The sequence below is a fragment of the Eschscholzia californica genome, unplaced genomic scaffold (genome assembly GCF_041429995.1).
Source record: "Eschscholzia californica isolate CP2 unplaced genomic scaffold, dmEscCali1.0.p SCAF_6, whole genome shotgun sequence".
Classification (NCBI taxonomy): domain Eukaryota; kingdom Viridiplantae; phylum Streptophyta; class Magnoliopsida; order Ranunculales; family Papaveraceae; genus Eschscholzia; species Eschscholzia californica.
In genome coordinates, this window is record NW_028238483.1 from 19,142,305 (window position 1) to 19,157,518 (window position 15,214).

General features: G+C 36.0%; 1 protein-coding gene across 1 annotated transcript; it reads right to left on the reverse strand.

The window, feature by feature from the left end:
- Positions 1-3,839: 3,839 nt before the first annotated feature.
- On the reverse strand, positions 3,840-14,619 carry UVR8 (Regulator of chromosome condensation (RCC1) family protein). The gene is made up of 12 exons (XM_086648140.1): positions 14,105-14,619; positions 12,879-13,065; positions 12,111-12,257; positions 11,604-11,685; positions 10,771-10,926; positions 9,338-9,511; positions 8,693-8,764; positions 7,319-7,390; positions 7,072-7,190; positions 5,576-5,661; positions 5,409-5,461; positions 3,840-4,364 (listed from the first exon to the last, which is right to left on the reverse strand). Exons 1-12 carry the CDS (start codon positions 14,196-14,198, stop codon positions 4,278-4,280), a joined length of 1,329 nt encoding a protein of 442 aa, XP_086504266.1. The 5' UTR covers positions 14,199-14,619; the 3' UTR covers positions 3,840-4,277.
- Positions 14,620-15,214: the final 595 nt, after the last annotated feature.

Here is a 15,214-nt window from a genome sequence, read left to right on the forward strand (position 1 = left end):
TGCCCCCCAATTAATGACAAACAGAAAAATTTAACCCCTAAAATGATTAGTAAAATCATATTTTCCTTGGTCAAATTTTTATTTAACTTCAGGTAATTTTAAAGGCATCCTCTAAACTCTAAAGTGTTACTTGCAACCCCTCAATGAAAATTTTAGAGGGGGAATGATGAAAAGGGGTGCCAATAACACTGGCACCTCCGATATACCCTTCCCCTATATTTCAAGTCTTTTCAAAGGGCAGTAGTGGAAAATGATCACCGGAGATCAGTCGGTGGTCACAGTGCAAGACCTTCCCTTTAAGGTTTCACGAGAAATAAAGAGAGGTAAATGGTGATGGTGGTGAGAGGAAGAACAAAGATTGAAATTAGAAAAATAACAATTTTTACATTGAAGAGGCAGGTAATAGCCACTGGCCGTCTATCAAAGACTTTTTTCGACAAATCCTCAACCGCATAGGAAAGAGATGATAGGGAAAGACTTTCGAAATGAGAGATTGACCCAACCATCCAAAAAGTGGACTTTAATAGGACTGAAATCCCCTGCCACCTTTATATAAGGATCAGGTCCAAAATGGCAGGGAGGGTGGGAAATTTCGTTTCCAGGCTTGACATTTTTAGATAATTACAGTTTTGCCATCCATTTAAAACCATTTCAAAATGGCAACCCTTCATACCTTCCACGTCATTTTTTTTCTCTTTAATAGGATCGTACTCCCTTGCAACCAAAAAAGTGCACGTACTATCCCCCCTTTTTCAACTTTTTCTCTTTTTCCAACCTTGTTCAAATTTTCTTCTACTCCTATTGTTTCTATAATATTATTTCCAGATCTTTTTTCTTCTTCCTATTTTCTCTCTCTATTAAATATTTTCTTTCTATAGTTTTTTTCTCTTTCCAATCTAACTAATTTTTTTCTTTCTTTTTAATTTTCTTTCTATCTCTACAAATATTTTTCATCTCTTTATTTAACTACTTTCCTTATCTGTGGTATTTTTTCTTTGTCTTTTTTTATTTTTTTCTTTCTTCACTTCCTAATTTTTATCCCATTTTTCTTTCTTTCTCATTTTTTTTTTCTTAAGATTTTTTTTTCACATTTTTCTTTCACATCTTTCTTTCCTTCCCATATCTTTTTTCCTTTCGCTTGACATTTGAAATTGTACAGGAAATTTTGAAATGTATTATAAATAAAATAATTTTCTTTCACATAATTTAGAAATGGGGGAATATATATGATATTTACTGGACCTTTACGAATTTACGGTGAATAATGTAACTTTTTTCCATCTTTGCTTCTTGTCATACACAAGAAATTTTGATATGTACTGAACATTTGTGTATGTACTATAAATAAAATAATTATCTTTCATATAATCATTTAAATGTGGTAATATAAAAGATATTTACTAGACATTTACGAATTTACGATGAATAGTAAAACTTTTTCTGTACTCTGCTTTCTTAACATGAACCGGGAATTTTGAAATGTGTGGGACATTTGCGAATGTACGAGACATTTTCGAATGTACGGGACATTTGTGAATGCACGGGGCACTTACAAATATACGATGCATAATATGGGGTTTTTCTATACTTTGCCTTCTTAACATGCACAAGGAATTTCGAAATGTACTGGACATTTGCGAATGTACACTTTGAACGCTTTCTAAACTAAGATACATCTCATGACTTAGTTTAGAAAGCGTTCCTTAGTTTAGAAAGCGTTCAAAGTGTATATTCGCAAATGTGCAGAACATTGAGAAATAAACAATACATTGGAAAATATGCAAGGGTCATTTTGAACTGGGAATTTTCTTGTGTACCGGAAATTGTTTTATATACTGGCTATTTGGTTATGTACTAGACACTTTTGTGCTGGGAATTATCTTATGACCGGGAATTGCTCTATGTACTAGCCATTTGGTTATGTACGAGACACTTTTGTACTGGGAATTTTCTTGTGTACCGAGAATTGCTCTATGTACTAGCCATTTGGTTATGTACGAGACACTTTTGTACTGGGAATTTTCTTATGTACCGAGAATTGCTCTATGTACTAGCCATTTAGTTATGTACGAGACACTTTTGTACTGGGGATTTCCTTGTGTACCGGGAACTGTTTTATGTATTGATCATTTGGTTATGTACTATAGGCTTTTGTACTGGGAATTTTCTTGTGTATCAGGAATTTATTTATGTACTGGGAATTTTCTTATGTACAGGAAACTGTTTTATGTACTGGCCATTTGGTTATGTACTAAACCTTTTTGGAAAGAAAGTATATAAAGATCTGTAAAGATAAGATACACTTTTAGAAATTTCTAGAAATTTTTTTTTTAGTAAAAACAACAAGACATTTGCGAATATATATATTTACGTATGTAACTAATATATATATTTTATGTCTTGCCTTCTTAAGTCTTAACATGCACTTGGAATCTACTAAAACAAACAAGAACAAGAAATTTTTAACTGTGTTAAGACATTTGCGAATGTATTATGAACAGTACAAATAGTTTGACTAAAGTATCCTGGGAACTATAAGACTTACAATACATTTTCGTATTTACTCACCAACATATAATGTATTGTAAACAAGTTAATATTCTCTCGTAAATTCTCTCTCTCTAACTACTTTATCTCTCTTTCTAAATTGGATCTTCACCAAATAAGGAAAAAGATAGAAATATAAGACGAAGGAAACTAAAAAATGTACAGTAAACTTGCACATAACAAGGAAACGTGGGAATTGATTGGGACCGATAAAACGTAGCTAGAACTGAGGAATGTACACTACATTTCAATACGTAAATGACGTTAAATATAACAAAAAAAAAAATGGTACAATATCTAAGAGAACAGGGAGATCTCGTCAAATCCGGATATAGTTTCCCATTTAGATTAAGATTTCATTCGCAATTTTAAATCTGATTTCACACAATTTTAGGGATCTAAAAAATCGTAAATTTTAAATCTGATTTCACACAATTTTAGATCTCGTCAAATCCGGATATAGTTTCCCATTTAGATTAAGATTTCATTCGCAATTTTAAATCTGATTTCACACAATTTTAGGGATCTAAAAAATCGTAAATTTCACTCAATCTCTTTACCCAAAAATAACAGATCTAACAAACCTCTTACAAATAAACCCAAGGTTGATCATAAATAGGAAACTGAATTAACAAAGATATTCTATCTAGTTTGATGAAAATCCAGATTTGTTATCATCCAATCCAGATTTGTTATTATCCATGGAGAAATAAAAACAAATTTTACAACTTCCTTGATTTGTTATCATCCAATCCAGATTTGTTATTATCAGGCTTCCGCTAAAGAAAAAATAGTTCACCCCTCCTATTGATTTTAGGATTATGTATCAACAAAGAAGAAAAAAAAATATGGAGAGATCGAAAAAAAAATGAGTTAAAAATTTCAAATCTGATAATAAAATGATAGAAAGTTGGAGAGAGAAAGCAAGGTAGAGAGAGAAACTATAAAGAGAAAATTAGCTGAGAGAAAAAAATTAGAGGGGAAAGGACGTGAAGGGTAAACACGGAATGTCAGAAAAATTATGGTGGCTTTTTTGCTTTGGTCCCACCAAAACTGTCAAATAGGACCTCAAACCCATTTTTTTTCTAGCTTGTGTTTTTCACTCATTAAAGGAGCTGCTTTTGGACCTTTGACTCATTTTTGCTTTCGAAATAGGGGTAAAAGAGGAAGGGTGCAAAGGGTTCATCTGACTTAAATTAGTCGAAAATAACTTCAAATCAAACATTTTCAGCACGTCAGATAGGAAGCCTAAATAGACTCGTGATGTGACATGAAAAATAGATGTTCAGGCATTTGTAAATCGTAGTATAAATATTTATTTCAAGACATTAAGGGCTAAATGTATAACTAAGTTGAAATCCAGAGAGCTGGAGAAATCTAGTTGAGTTGATACATCTTAAAACACCAGAATGATACTTCATCGGTCGTATAGAATTTCATGTTACAGATAAATAGGCTTTTTCATTGAGTAAATACTCTCATGTTGACATAGAAAAGCTCAATGACAAAAACCCTAGATAGAAAAACCCGTCATTTTAATCATTTTATTACTGCTAGACTAAATACACCATCTTCGTACAAGGGAAAGTACCACAACCGATCATTAGCTAAGACTGAGTATACCCATTCGTCAATAGTAACGTCGCTTGGTTCCTATAGGTCAACCGAAAATGCTGCAAATTTTAGAGCGTTCACGACAGTTCTAGAATGTTTCGAGCAAGTTCGTGCTTTTAGATGCGCATCCGTTTCACATCACTCTCTGGGACATTTACATCACTCATAATGCTTCTAAATGCAACATCTGCTTCCCCTTTTACCTGCATACACAATTAGACATCATTCACTTAACCTATCCAGATGATTCTTCAAGAAGTGAAGTCCATAACCGCATTGTGCTAAATATAGTTCGGTTGTGCTTGATTGTAGATGCAGTCCAAGAAATAACAACGGTCAACACTTTGGGGGAACAAGAAAATTTTCCGGGATACAAAATTTCAAAAGAACATTACGAATTTTGTCAATTTTTGGGGCAACGAAACTTTCTCTTCTTCTCCAAGCACACCTCCAACTACCACTACCACTATTTCTCTCTCTATCTATCTTCCCTTTCTTCTTCCTCCTATCCTCCCACCACCACCTCCATTTACCTTTCCTATCTCTCTTATTCCGTCTCTCTATCTCTTTGGCGAAGGGGATGGCCCCCTTGGCTGAACAGATAGAAAGAGAGGGAGGATGAGAGAAAGAGAGGAAGGAGGTAGAGAGATGTGATGGTCGAGAAGAAGAGGGAAAGATTTGAATATAAAAAATTAAATCGCCGGCAATGGCAGTTTTGCGGGCACGCATTACCGGCAAGGAGAAGGAATTGGTATTGCCGGCGACCATTACCGGCATGAAGAAGGAATGGTGGTACTGGTGGGTGTTCGGAAACAAAAAAAGACACAAGTATTTTACTCGAAATTTTGGACCCCGAAAAATTTTCTTGTTTCTCCGAAGTGGTGGCCGTAGCAATAGGAGTTCTTAGGTCGTCTTGTTCTGCCAGATCTGAAATCTGACTCCAGGTCGGGGATTGCCTCGAGTCTGGTGCGTCTGAATGGCTGATTTCGGGTCCATTTGAGTCAGATGATTCAGATCCAGACGAGTCACATTCAGACAATGAGAACAAACAAACACCACCTCAGTAACACCTGCCCATTTTCAAAATCACATCAAGTTGAAAATGATTTTCATATTTTATCCTTCTTGGAGGATGTTAAAATGATCCCCAAGAGCCAAGACAACTTCACATTGTAGTATCGTTGTCTCAAACGAAACATCTCTCTGCAAGCCTTCTAAACTGCTATAAGTTAAGATTTCAAACTTACAGTTTCATCGGGAACAATAGCATATCTCTTTGACGGTGAGACCCATATCTTCCCTGCTCATAGATCCACAAAGATAAACAAGAAAATCATAAGGAACATTTTGCAGAACAAATCAAAATTACTAATACTCTTACTTGTATAGAAGATTCCGGGAATTCAACTTTTACCTGATAAAGACTCCACTTTAGAGGATTCTATGTTTTGACAACGTAAACCATCTGTGCTCAAAGCATCTACTATCTTAGGAATATTTCTACATCACAAACACAATGCTTTTACTTGTTAGTTTGTACTCTTCCAAGCAATTAATAGTTCAATAGTAAGTGACACTCCACTTACTGTCACTCAATTGCAAAAGCAAATGGTTTCCTCCAATTCCCCTAATTAGTGGCAAAAAATGTTAAACACCGAGAAATTCAAACATTGAGGAACTTTGATGGTCTGGGTCGGTATGTATATAACCATTGTCTCATTAATAGATGAAGGGGAAGAAATCATATTAAACAATAAGCAGAGAATAATTAGTTAGATAGCACTAAAGGCGATATGAGTTACTAATACTAGGGCAGTGAAAAAAACACGAGGCGATTTTCAAGTTGAAATATGTTTCTTCGAACAACACGTGGGGAAAGAGTATTTAGTACTTTAGAAGATGTTGTCAAAGGTGACTCCTAGGAGCTAGGCAACCCAACATGCATATTTCATTTCCATGTCCAATCAATAACTTTTTGTTGAATTTTTTGCATTAAAATCTGCATACACCAGCGACATGGAACTGAAGCATATTTTATCATTATGAAAAGATAATAAGAATGTGTACACGAGAGAGGAAAAGAAGTCGTATCGCCTCAGCCATGAGTTTAGGCAGTTATCTAACCGAGGAGAGATGCTCAAAGCTTTGCCTAGTCTAGTACCTCAAACGACATAGGTTGCGGAAGTAAGGTTGTACTAAAAACGTAGCTAGAATTATCTACTAAAAAACCATGAAAGTAAGCAATAAAAGCATAAGAGAATGATGAAGATATGAAGGTACTTCCATTGAATAGTTGACTAAGTTTAAAAGAAAAAGCAAGATATAAGGTGCTATTAGAGCACTCAAATAGGACCAACACAGGCCAGATTAAGCTCCATGAAGAGCTTAATTCGACCTAAACTGCATACGCAATAATTGTAACTTATCTCTAACTTATAGTGCAAGTTCACTCACACCCAATCCAGCATGTACTAAACAAGATAAAAGATAACAACTCGTGAATAATAGTTGACCTACTAGGAATTAAACTAACCAAAATAACTCCTTAAGCCTAATTGACAACCTGGCCAAGCAATGGTTGCTGCCGGCTGCCCTTGTGGATTGTGGGTGCTCCTTCGTGACTTAAGATGCCAGTCTATTAGATGCTAATTTCCCTACACATACTTGTTTGCTTTATTCTTGTGGAGCCTATCTTCTAAGGTTCTCTTGAAACAGAACTTCAGACTAGGAGACATGAATAATGAATGACAGTTTTTAATGAGCTAATAGCATCTTGTTTTAAACATCAGTACGTTTACAACATCCCATCTAACATGCCAATCACATCCAGTGATCCCTATACCCTCACATTTAAACAATTAAAGAATAATTCACAATTTCAAATAGTAGTCCAGTTGCAAATGCAATTACCGGTCAATCGCATCGCCATGTCCAAGTTGTCCATTTGTACCCCTACCCCATGAATAAAAGTTCCCTCTTTCTGTAACAGCAAGTGTATGCCTCCAACCACAAGAGATTTGGACTACTTTCTGCAAGTGAAAGAAAGCCAAGGAAAGTCTAATACACTTGCTAATAAGATTGAAAACCCACAAATCAAGAGATCATAGCAGCCATTATTGTTTTGAACAATTTAAGTAGTCAAGGGATAAAATCGTGCCTGCTCATTAGGAAATTTAACTTGCACTGGGGAGCAGTGATCGACATTATCACCAACACCAACCTGACCAAACTGCATGGCAGAAGATATGAAAAACATTAATAATGAATTGCCAGAAGCTTTCTTCTTTTCCATTATACATTGAGGTAGTCAAACACAAAAGATCTTATATAATGCATGTACTCTATAATCTAAGTAAAGAGTCAGAAGTTCAAACATAATCATGTAGATTAGATAATTCCCCGACTTAAGTGACCAATAAAGCACTAGCTGCACTATTCATATGTGAACTACAAATGTTCTTATTGTTGATAGCAGTAGAACAATGGATTCCGGAGTCAGTTCTTGGTCTTTCCCACTCCCCAAATTTTACAACCCTTGATGGTTTCTGACTATACTAGTAACAGGTTGGAGACTGTAACAGGTCAATAAGAATAACGACAAACATGGCCATGGAAACCAGAAAAAACAGCTTTTTCAACGATTACTGTCCCTAATCTAAAATTCTCAAACTGGAAAACAAAGGAAGCTCATGTGCCCCAAAGTTTTAGGGATTATCTACCTGAAAGGTGAAAATCTCAAAATGCTAATCTCCAATCCTTTTTCATCGAATAGGATACCCTCATTTTGTCCAGATCGCTAATCCAAATTACCGCGAAATTTGCAAATGGGAAACAAAGGAAGCTCATGTGCTCCCATTTTTAGGGATTATAACCTAAGAGTTAAATTCTTAAAATGCTAATCTCATATCCTTTTCTATAGAATAGGATACCCTCATTTTGTCCAGATCGCTAATCCAAATTACCAAGAAATCATAATGTGTCTCCCTGCCACTCCCGGTTAACCTCAAATGTATGTACCATCGACAAAATATTGGTTTGACTTTCCCGTAGTCAGTTGACTGAGAACATTTGTGTATTAGAAGCAAGTCCTGTCTCTCTTTTGGTTTCTGAATGCTTTACTACTAGGCAGTGATTTACCTAGACAAGAAACAAAATTTGATCCAATTGGATTTCTTAGGTTAGTTAAGTTCTTCCCCTGTGCTAATTGTAGTCAGTAAACAGTATAGAACATGTATTTCTTCAAACCAACCATGACTATTTCATACACAATTCTTGGACGGGAATATGTGAACCTCTTCAAGGCTACGTCCTTAGGCTTTAATACTGTCATACAGATTACTTGTGAAGCTTCGAATAACAAAACTTCACAGCCAAGTGATTTTATGTTATCTTTGAATTTTATTTTCTCCGATTACGTAGACTACTAGAGAAAGTACAGCAATTCCATCAGAAAAAGTTTCTTCATCTGGTGTATGAATGGATCTGGAACTTCATTAGGAAAAGGTTTCAGGAAGAGGTATGAAGCACCAACCTTATTCCATCCCCAACCATAAAGTTTTCCACCAGTAGTCAGAGCCATAGTGTGTCGCCACCCACCTGATATCTGGAAAGAGTTGACTATTGAGCAACCAAATAGTGAAAACTTAAGAGTAAACAGAAAAATAAATAAAATCAAGGACATAATTATCACATTGAAATATGTATACATCAACGTTCAAACCCTTTTCAGAGAAAATTTTCATATTCAATTGTAGGATATAATGGTAAAGAAAAATTCTAGAAACTTTCACATTTTGACCAACTGTAATTGTATACTCCAGAATTTGAAACTTTTCTAGAGACGAATTTTAGGTAACAATAAGAAAAACTCGACAACATAATCGTACTCTCGAAGATGGGAACTACTACTGTCAAATCCAAGCTTATAAGAATACCATAACATTCCCTCAAATAGGCCCAGGATGACTTAATTGAGTTCAATCACATTCAGACTAATAAGCTGAAGCATCTTATTTCTTAAGGCATACCTATGTACCTGGAACATTCATCAAAGAAGACCTCTATTCTACTTCAATTTCGTTCCCGCTTTGTACATATTTGAAGTTTGAATTTCCTCTTTATAGGAAATATTAGAAGTGATACAACTGACCATTGTCACAGATGAATGCAAGCTAACCTGAGAAATGAAACTGTGGCGTAGGGCTTCTAACTGGTGGGGAACGAGGTGATCCTCGAAGTCCCCATGCCCTAGTTGACCATATTTGCTCCACCCGTACGTGTATAGACCACCTGAAGAGGAGACAGATATCGTATGCCGCCATCCACATGCAATGAGAATCATCTTTTGTCCCTGTTATGTTATAGACATTCATGAGAGATATGAGGCAAACTTTTTAGGCTACAAATATAAAGTTAAGAGATTATATTAACCGAGTACGTAACTACCAATCAGATTTTCTAAATGAGCAGAACATGAAATTAGTCTCTACCTAATGTCACTAATTTGAGAGATTCGCTTGTCGATCTAGGCAACTTTCTTAGGTTTGTGAACAATATTTGTTCAACTCACCTTTATCACTCTGTGTTTATTCAATCACTTAGCACTTCTAGTCAGTTTCCGTTTTGAGTTGGCTGAACATTTAAGCTATAACTACATCACATGAATATTACAAATGTCAACAACCATGGATGAAAAGTCATTTGAGATCATGGGTCCTAGATTGCCACATAAATAATGTATTTTTGTTCTTCTCGAGTACAAGGGAGTTCATCCTTAAGAATTTATCTAGTGCAAGTTGTGGGAAACCATACCCAGTGATCCTTAAGCCTTGACTAAAAACAAGATAAAAATGAAACGGTAAAACATTATACATAGCATTTGCATATTATTTAAATTTAAATAAACTTTGTCCCACTGTCTCTTAAGTCTTAAGTATCACTAGCATCAAAGAATGAGTCTCAATTCCAAGAGGAGAATCCCCTACTTTATGCTTTGCTGATATTCTATAGGTTTTATCATCTGCTTTCAATTATTTGCTTTCTAACATGAATACTTCCCAAGATAAAAACTGGTGCAATCCATCGAAGCAAAACTGACATTCTTCACCTGCCTTCAGAGGGCGGGTGCCATGTGACATTGTATTCATTTCATAACTGTATTTGTTGGGTTTGGATTTAGCAAGGTGTTAAGATCTTATAAAGATTGATTTCATTGGGATTTAATTAGTAAGAAATATTGAACTAAACCAGGGACCATCAAAATGTTATTTCCCAGCTTTGATTGAACTCCACAATTACATGATGTCCAATCCATTCATAACCCTGGTTAAGCATTCAGCATACTGAAGCAAAGAAAACTGGCCTTATTTTATGTAAAGGGCATCTGTCATATACCTTGAAAGAACAGTAACAGACCATTTCATCAGTGTACCATGTTCTAGGAGTGCATACCTAGATTATTCTATACAACTATATCTGAATATAAAGAAATACTTCAAGGTAATCGTTAGGGAGGAGGATATTGTTCATATATATTGTAAATTGGTAATACTTCGGTAACAGAAATAAAAGTAGATATGAACTAATCTAGGACAATGGTTAGTGACATACGTCAACAGCAGAAACCTTCTGAGGTACTAGGCGATCGTTTCTGTCACCTAGACCTAAGTTCCCGTATCGACCCCAGCCCCAACCAAAGAGCTCACCATCCTCCGTTATTGCAGCAGTATGTTCAGCACCAGCAGCAACCATTTTTACAGACATTCCCTAAAAACAGTCCAAGAATATTATCATGGCTAGAAACCATTAAACCAAAAAAGAACAGACCAACCAAAAGGTAAACAAATAGATGCCTATTGCAAACCAATGTTACCTAAAACACAGTGGGCTCCAGTAAGTGGTACCAGTACAGTTCCCGATGTGTACCGTGTGAGTATGCGGTACGCTAGGTGTATACCTCTTCGGTACACTATTTTAGGGTCTGGTACGTTTTGGGCTATTTTTACTGGATAATAAATACTCCTTATGATGCATATAGAATAGATACACATACACTTAGCCATACTATCTTTATAAAACCTTAAATCATGACTAGCTAAGAGCAAAATCTTGTAGTTAACAATTCAACTAGTTTAGCTAACAGATTTGACAATAGATACAGTTCAGCTACATAAGGTGGCATTTAGTTCTCTTGTACAAATGTACTCATTAATGTTCAAAAAACTACTTGTTGTAATATATAACTTAATAGTTCTTAGTTTATTCTGAAGCTCCCGGGCTGATCAATTATATGACTACTACTACATCATAGTATTATACGCATCAAACACTCTTGTTTTGTTCCAAACAACATAAAGTAAAGAGGGAAGGTAACATACATGTATACATATGATATTATATAATTGAGAAACAGAAATGAAGGAAAAAAATATATGTAAAGTCACCTCGAAAGCTTGTATCTTTTGTGGCACAAGTGAGTCCTCAGTGGTTCCCAACCCAAGTTGCCCATTTTGATTTCTCCCCCAACTTAAACAACATAGAAATATGAAGGAAATTAATGAAATTTATCTCCTCACCTCAAAACATTACAACCTTTCTGCAGAGCATTATCAGTTAGCAATCGTAATGAGCTAGACAGAATCCAGGTGAACTAGTTATAAGCCTAAGACACTCAAGTGGTCAACAAAAGTTATGTTTCACGCATTACTTCGTCAGAGCAGGAAGATGCATGATGACTGAGTAATACCGAAACAACAAAACGGAAAAGAAAGAAAGAAACTACATACAAACTGTGAGAACTAAGATAGAAAGCAACCTGTCAGATGCTTAAGCATCAGTCCATTTCCTTACTAAATTGAAACTCGAGAGGGTAAAACATTGGACTGAGGTTTATTATCACACAGATAACAAAAACAAAACAGTAAAAGTGGCAAATTAAGGAGACAACCAACCTCTGCACCTCGCCTTGCATTGTAACTGCCAAGCAGTGGCTATCACCACAAGCAATCTGCTTGATTCTTACACCTCCCAAAGCTTTGATTGGTTGAGGAGTAAACAGGTCACTAGAGTTACCGTGGCCCAACCTTCCAAAGTCACCCCTATGCACATCATCAAATTTGAGAATGAGACGAATCAAATTTATAGAGGTTGTTAAGAAAACTATACTATATCAAAGGCAAGAAAATAGTGAACTCATAAAAGATAGAGCCGTAAAAATTATTGCTTCTAACATAAACAAAGGATAGAAAATCATTGCATGCAGTCAAATCCAGCAGACTGAGTGGCAAATTTCAGTTAGTTTCTAGAGTTCCGTGACTAATGATCAGCAACCTACAAAAGCATATAAAATCAAGGAGCGACATTTTGCGAAATATTTCCTAAATTTAGATTAGGTGCACCAAATCAGACTTACAACTATTTCTTGCATAGTTTCCATTGACATGAGAAATTTTGAAATTTCCACCGATTTGATGAAATTTCGACCGACATAATTGAAATCTAGCAAAAACGAAGAAACTAATAACATATCTCTTCCTTCATCTTCATTTTCTTCTTCATTTCTCATAGATATCTTGATTTTTAGGTTATGTTTATAATGGTTTTCAAATCTATTTGAATAATTTACCCCTGATTTAACACTAGGCTTATCTTCAACGTAATTCATAAATGTATGCTTTAAAAGAAAATTGCAGCCAAAACAAAAAGTAAGAGAAACAAACCATCCCCAACTATATAACTGCATCAACGACTCGGAATATGCAGTTGCATGATCAGCTCCACAAGTAATGGATATTATATCAAGATCATCCAATGCACTCATTTGAGTAGGAAAAGGACGATCTTCAGCATCTCCATGCCCCAACTGTCCATCCTCTCCTCGTCCCCAAGAGACAACAACATGTCCAGCTGCATATACCATACCATTAGCACATGACATTGGGTTTTTACATTTTATATCAACCACAACTAGCACATAAATAAAACAATAGCACCGCCAGGCGGAACTACTGAAAATAGCTCATTTTTCATGTAAGGCGATGAATTATATGGAAAGCAAAACTGCGAGATATGAACCTCTGCTTCAAATAGAAGTAAACAATTCCAGAAGTTTAAGAGAGTTGACCTCAGTAAACCCTTACAATATAAATACGATTTGTGAAATAAGAAATTTGCAACTTTAATTCCCCCTCCCTTCTAAGAATATATGTGATACTTAAAATGAAATAACAAACTTAACCTGATCTTAGTCTTAAACCCCTTCATAAGCAAGTTGTTTAGAAGAATCTCTAAATAGCATACATACTTGTCGAGTTTCAAAATTCAGATTGCATCTGTGCCAATGTCGAAGTGCTTGGCAACTTTTGTGCATTGGACTACATTGTAGGCAACAGTGAAAGCAGATTTTCTAACCCGACCCGAGAGTTTCCATACTATTAGCAGCATGAGAAACTAGCTCAAAATGTCAGTGACAAGGTAAGCGTCAAACACAGCAACAGCCATAACCCGATATTGAGATTCAACTTCCCCGTGTCAACATTTGCCTCCAGGGAATGAACATTACAACCGTACGATTCCGAATATCAGAGCTTGAGACCCCATGATATGATCTATAGTGTACAACTACTAATCATACCCTTTACCAAGTATATTTCAAATGGTAGCAGATAATACCCCCAATGTTTCATAAGACAACCATATTTGTAGTATAAGTTTGTGATCATATGAAATCCCTAAAGTTTCAACACTAGGAAAATGGTACATAGATTTCTAAAATTAAGAATGTTAATTGAAGTGTAATACTGAAACACAGTATAACTAAGAAATCAAAGTAAAACCCTTTTCTATTTCAAAGTAATCACCAAGATCAAACAACCCTTCAGTAAAAAAAAACGATCACAAATAACACATCAAGAAAAGAAAAAGAGGGTTTGAAGATTGAACTTACAGAGCAAAGCAACGGAATGACTAGCACCAGCAGAAATGAGAAGAACTCTACGACTTGGTTTAGAAACTTCACTGCTACTCACTTCCTCTGCCATGATCTTCTTCTTCTTCTTCTTCTTCTTCTTCTTCACTAATGTCTCTATTCTAATATGTTAAAAATGAAGAGAGAGAGAGAGAATTGAAGTGGGGTGGTGTCAACATAAATAGATATGTACAGTAAAAACAGAGGTATAATTAAGAGGACTGTGTGAACATGTGCAGCAGGTGAAGAAGAGAAGAAACTAGAGAGAGAGAGAGAGTGTGGGTGTGGGACAGAGTCCATCAGAGAGACTAGTTGATGGAGGAGGAGGATTAGATCTCCTTGGACTGTAATGGGTGGTAGGCTATGAGAGGTAGACTTCACCCCAACCCCTCTGTCTTTTGGTTTCCTCTGTCTCTTCATCTGGTCTGAATTCATTTATTTGATGTTGTTGATCTAATCAATTCATTCTCAACCACTACTTTCCTTTGGGTAGTACCTCTAAAGGGCCCCCATCCTTTGTGCTCTTACCCTTCCCCACTCTTGGCACTCCTTTTGGGCCTCACACTGTTCGCATCGGAGCAGACCGAGGACTATTGGACTAGATCTAATCAGTGTTGTTCAAGTCCAACATGGATTAGGCCCCGTCCGAATGCCCTTAGACTGCCCCAATCCGTGGGACGCGAAGAGAGAATGATGCTCGAGAGTAAAATGAAGAGGCACCATAGACGCACCCCTCTTTTTTCCCTTCTTAGGAGTAATTTCTTTTATTGTTGTCCTACTATTATCGCCACTCGCCCAAATTACTATAATATGACAGCAAATTTGTTGACCCGGGTCGATTAATTTTGACCAATGGATTATATTAGCACCATAGTATGATTTTGCCTTCGGACTAACTAGTTCGATAGGTCTCTCGGACTGGTTAGTCTGAATGGTATCTTAACCTGACTAGTCTGAATGCTCTTTCTGGCTAGCCAGACGAACCAGACAATTTGAGAGCTCCAGTCTGAGACTCATATAAAGAGTTTTCCTATAAACCTAAGTTCAATAAAAACACCATTGCTACCACCACCACCCAACTCCACTAGT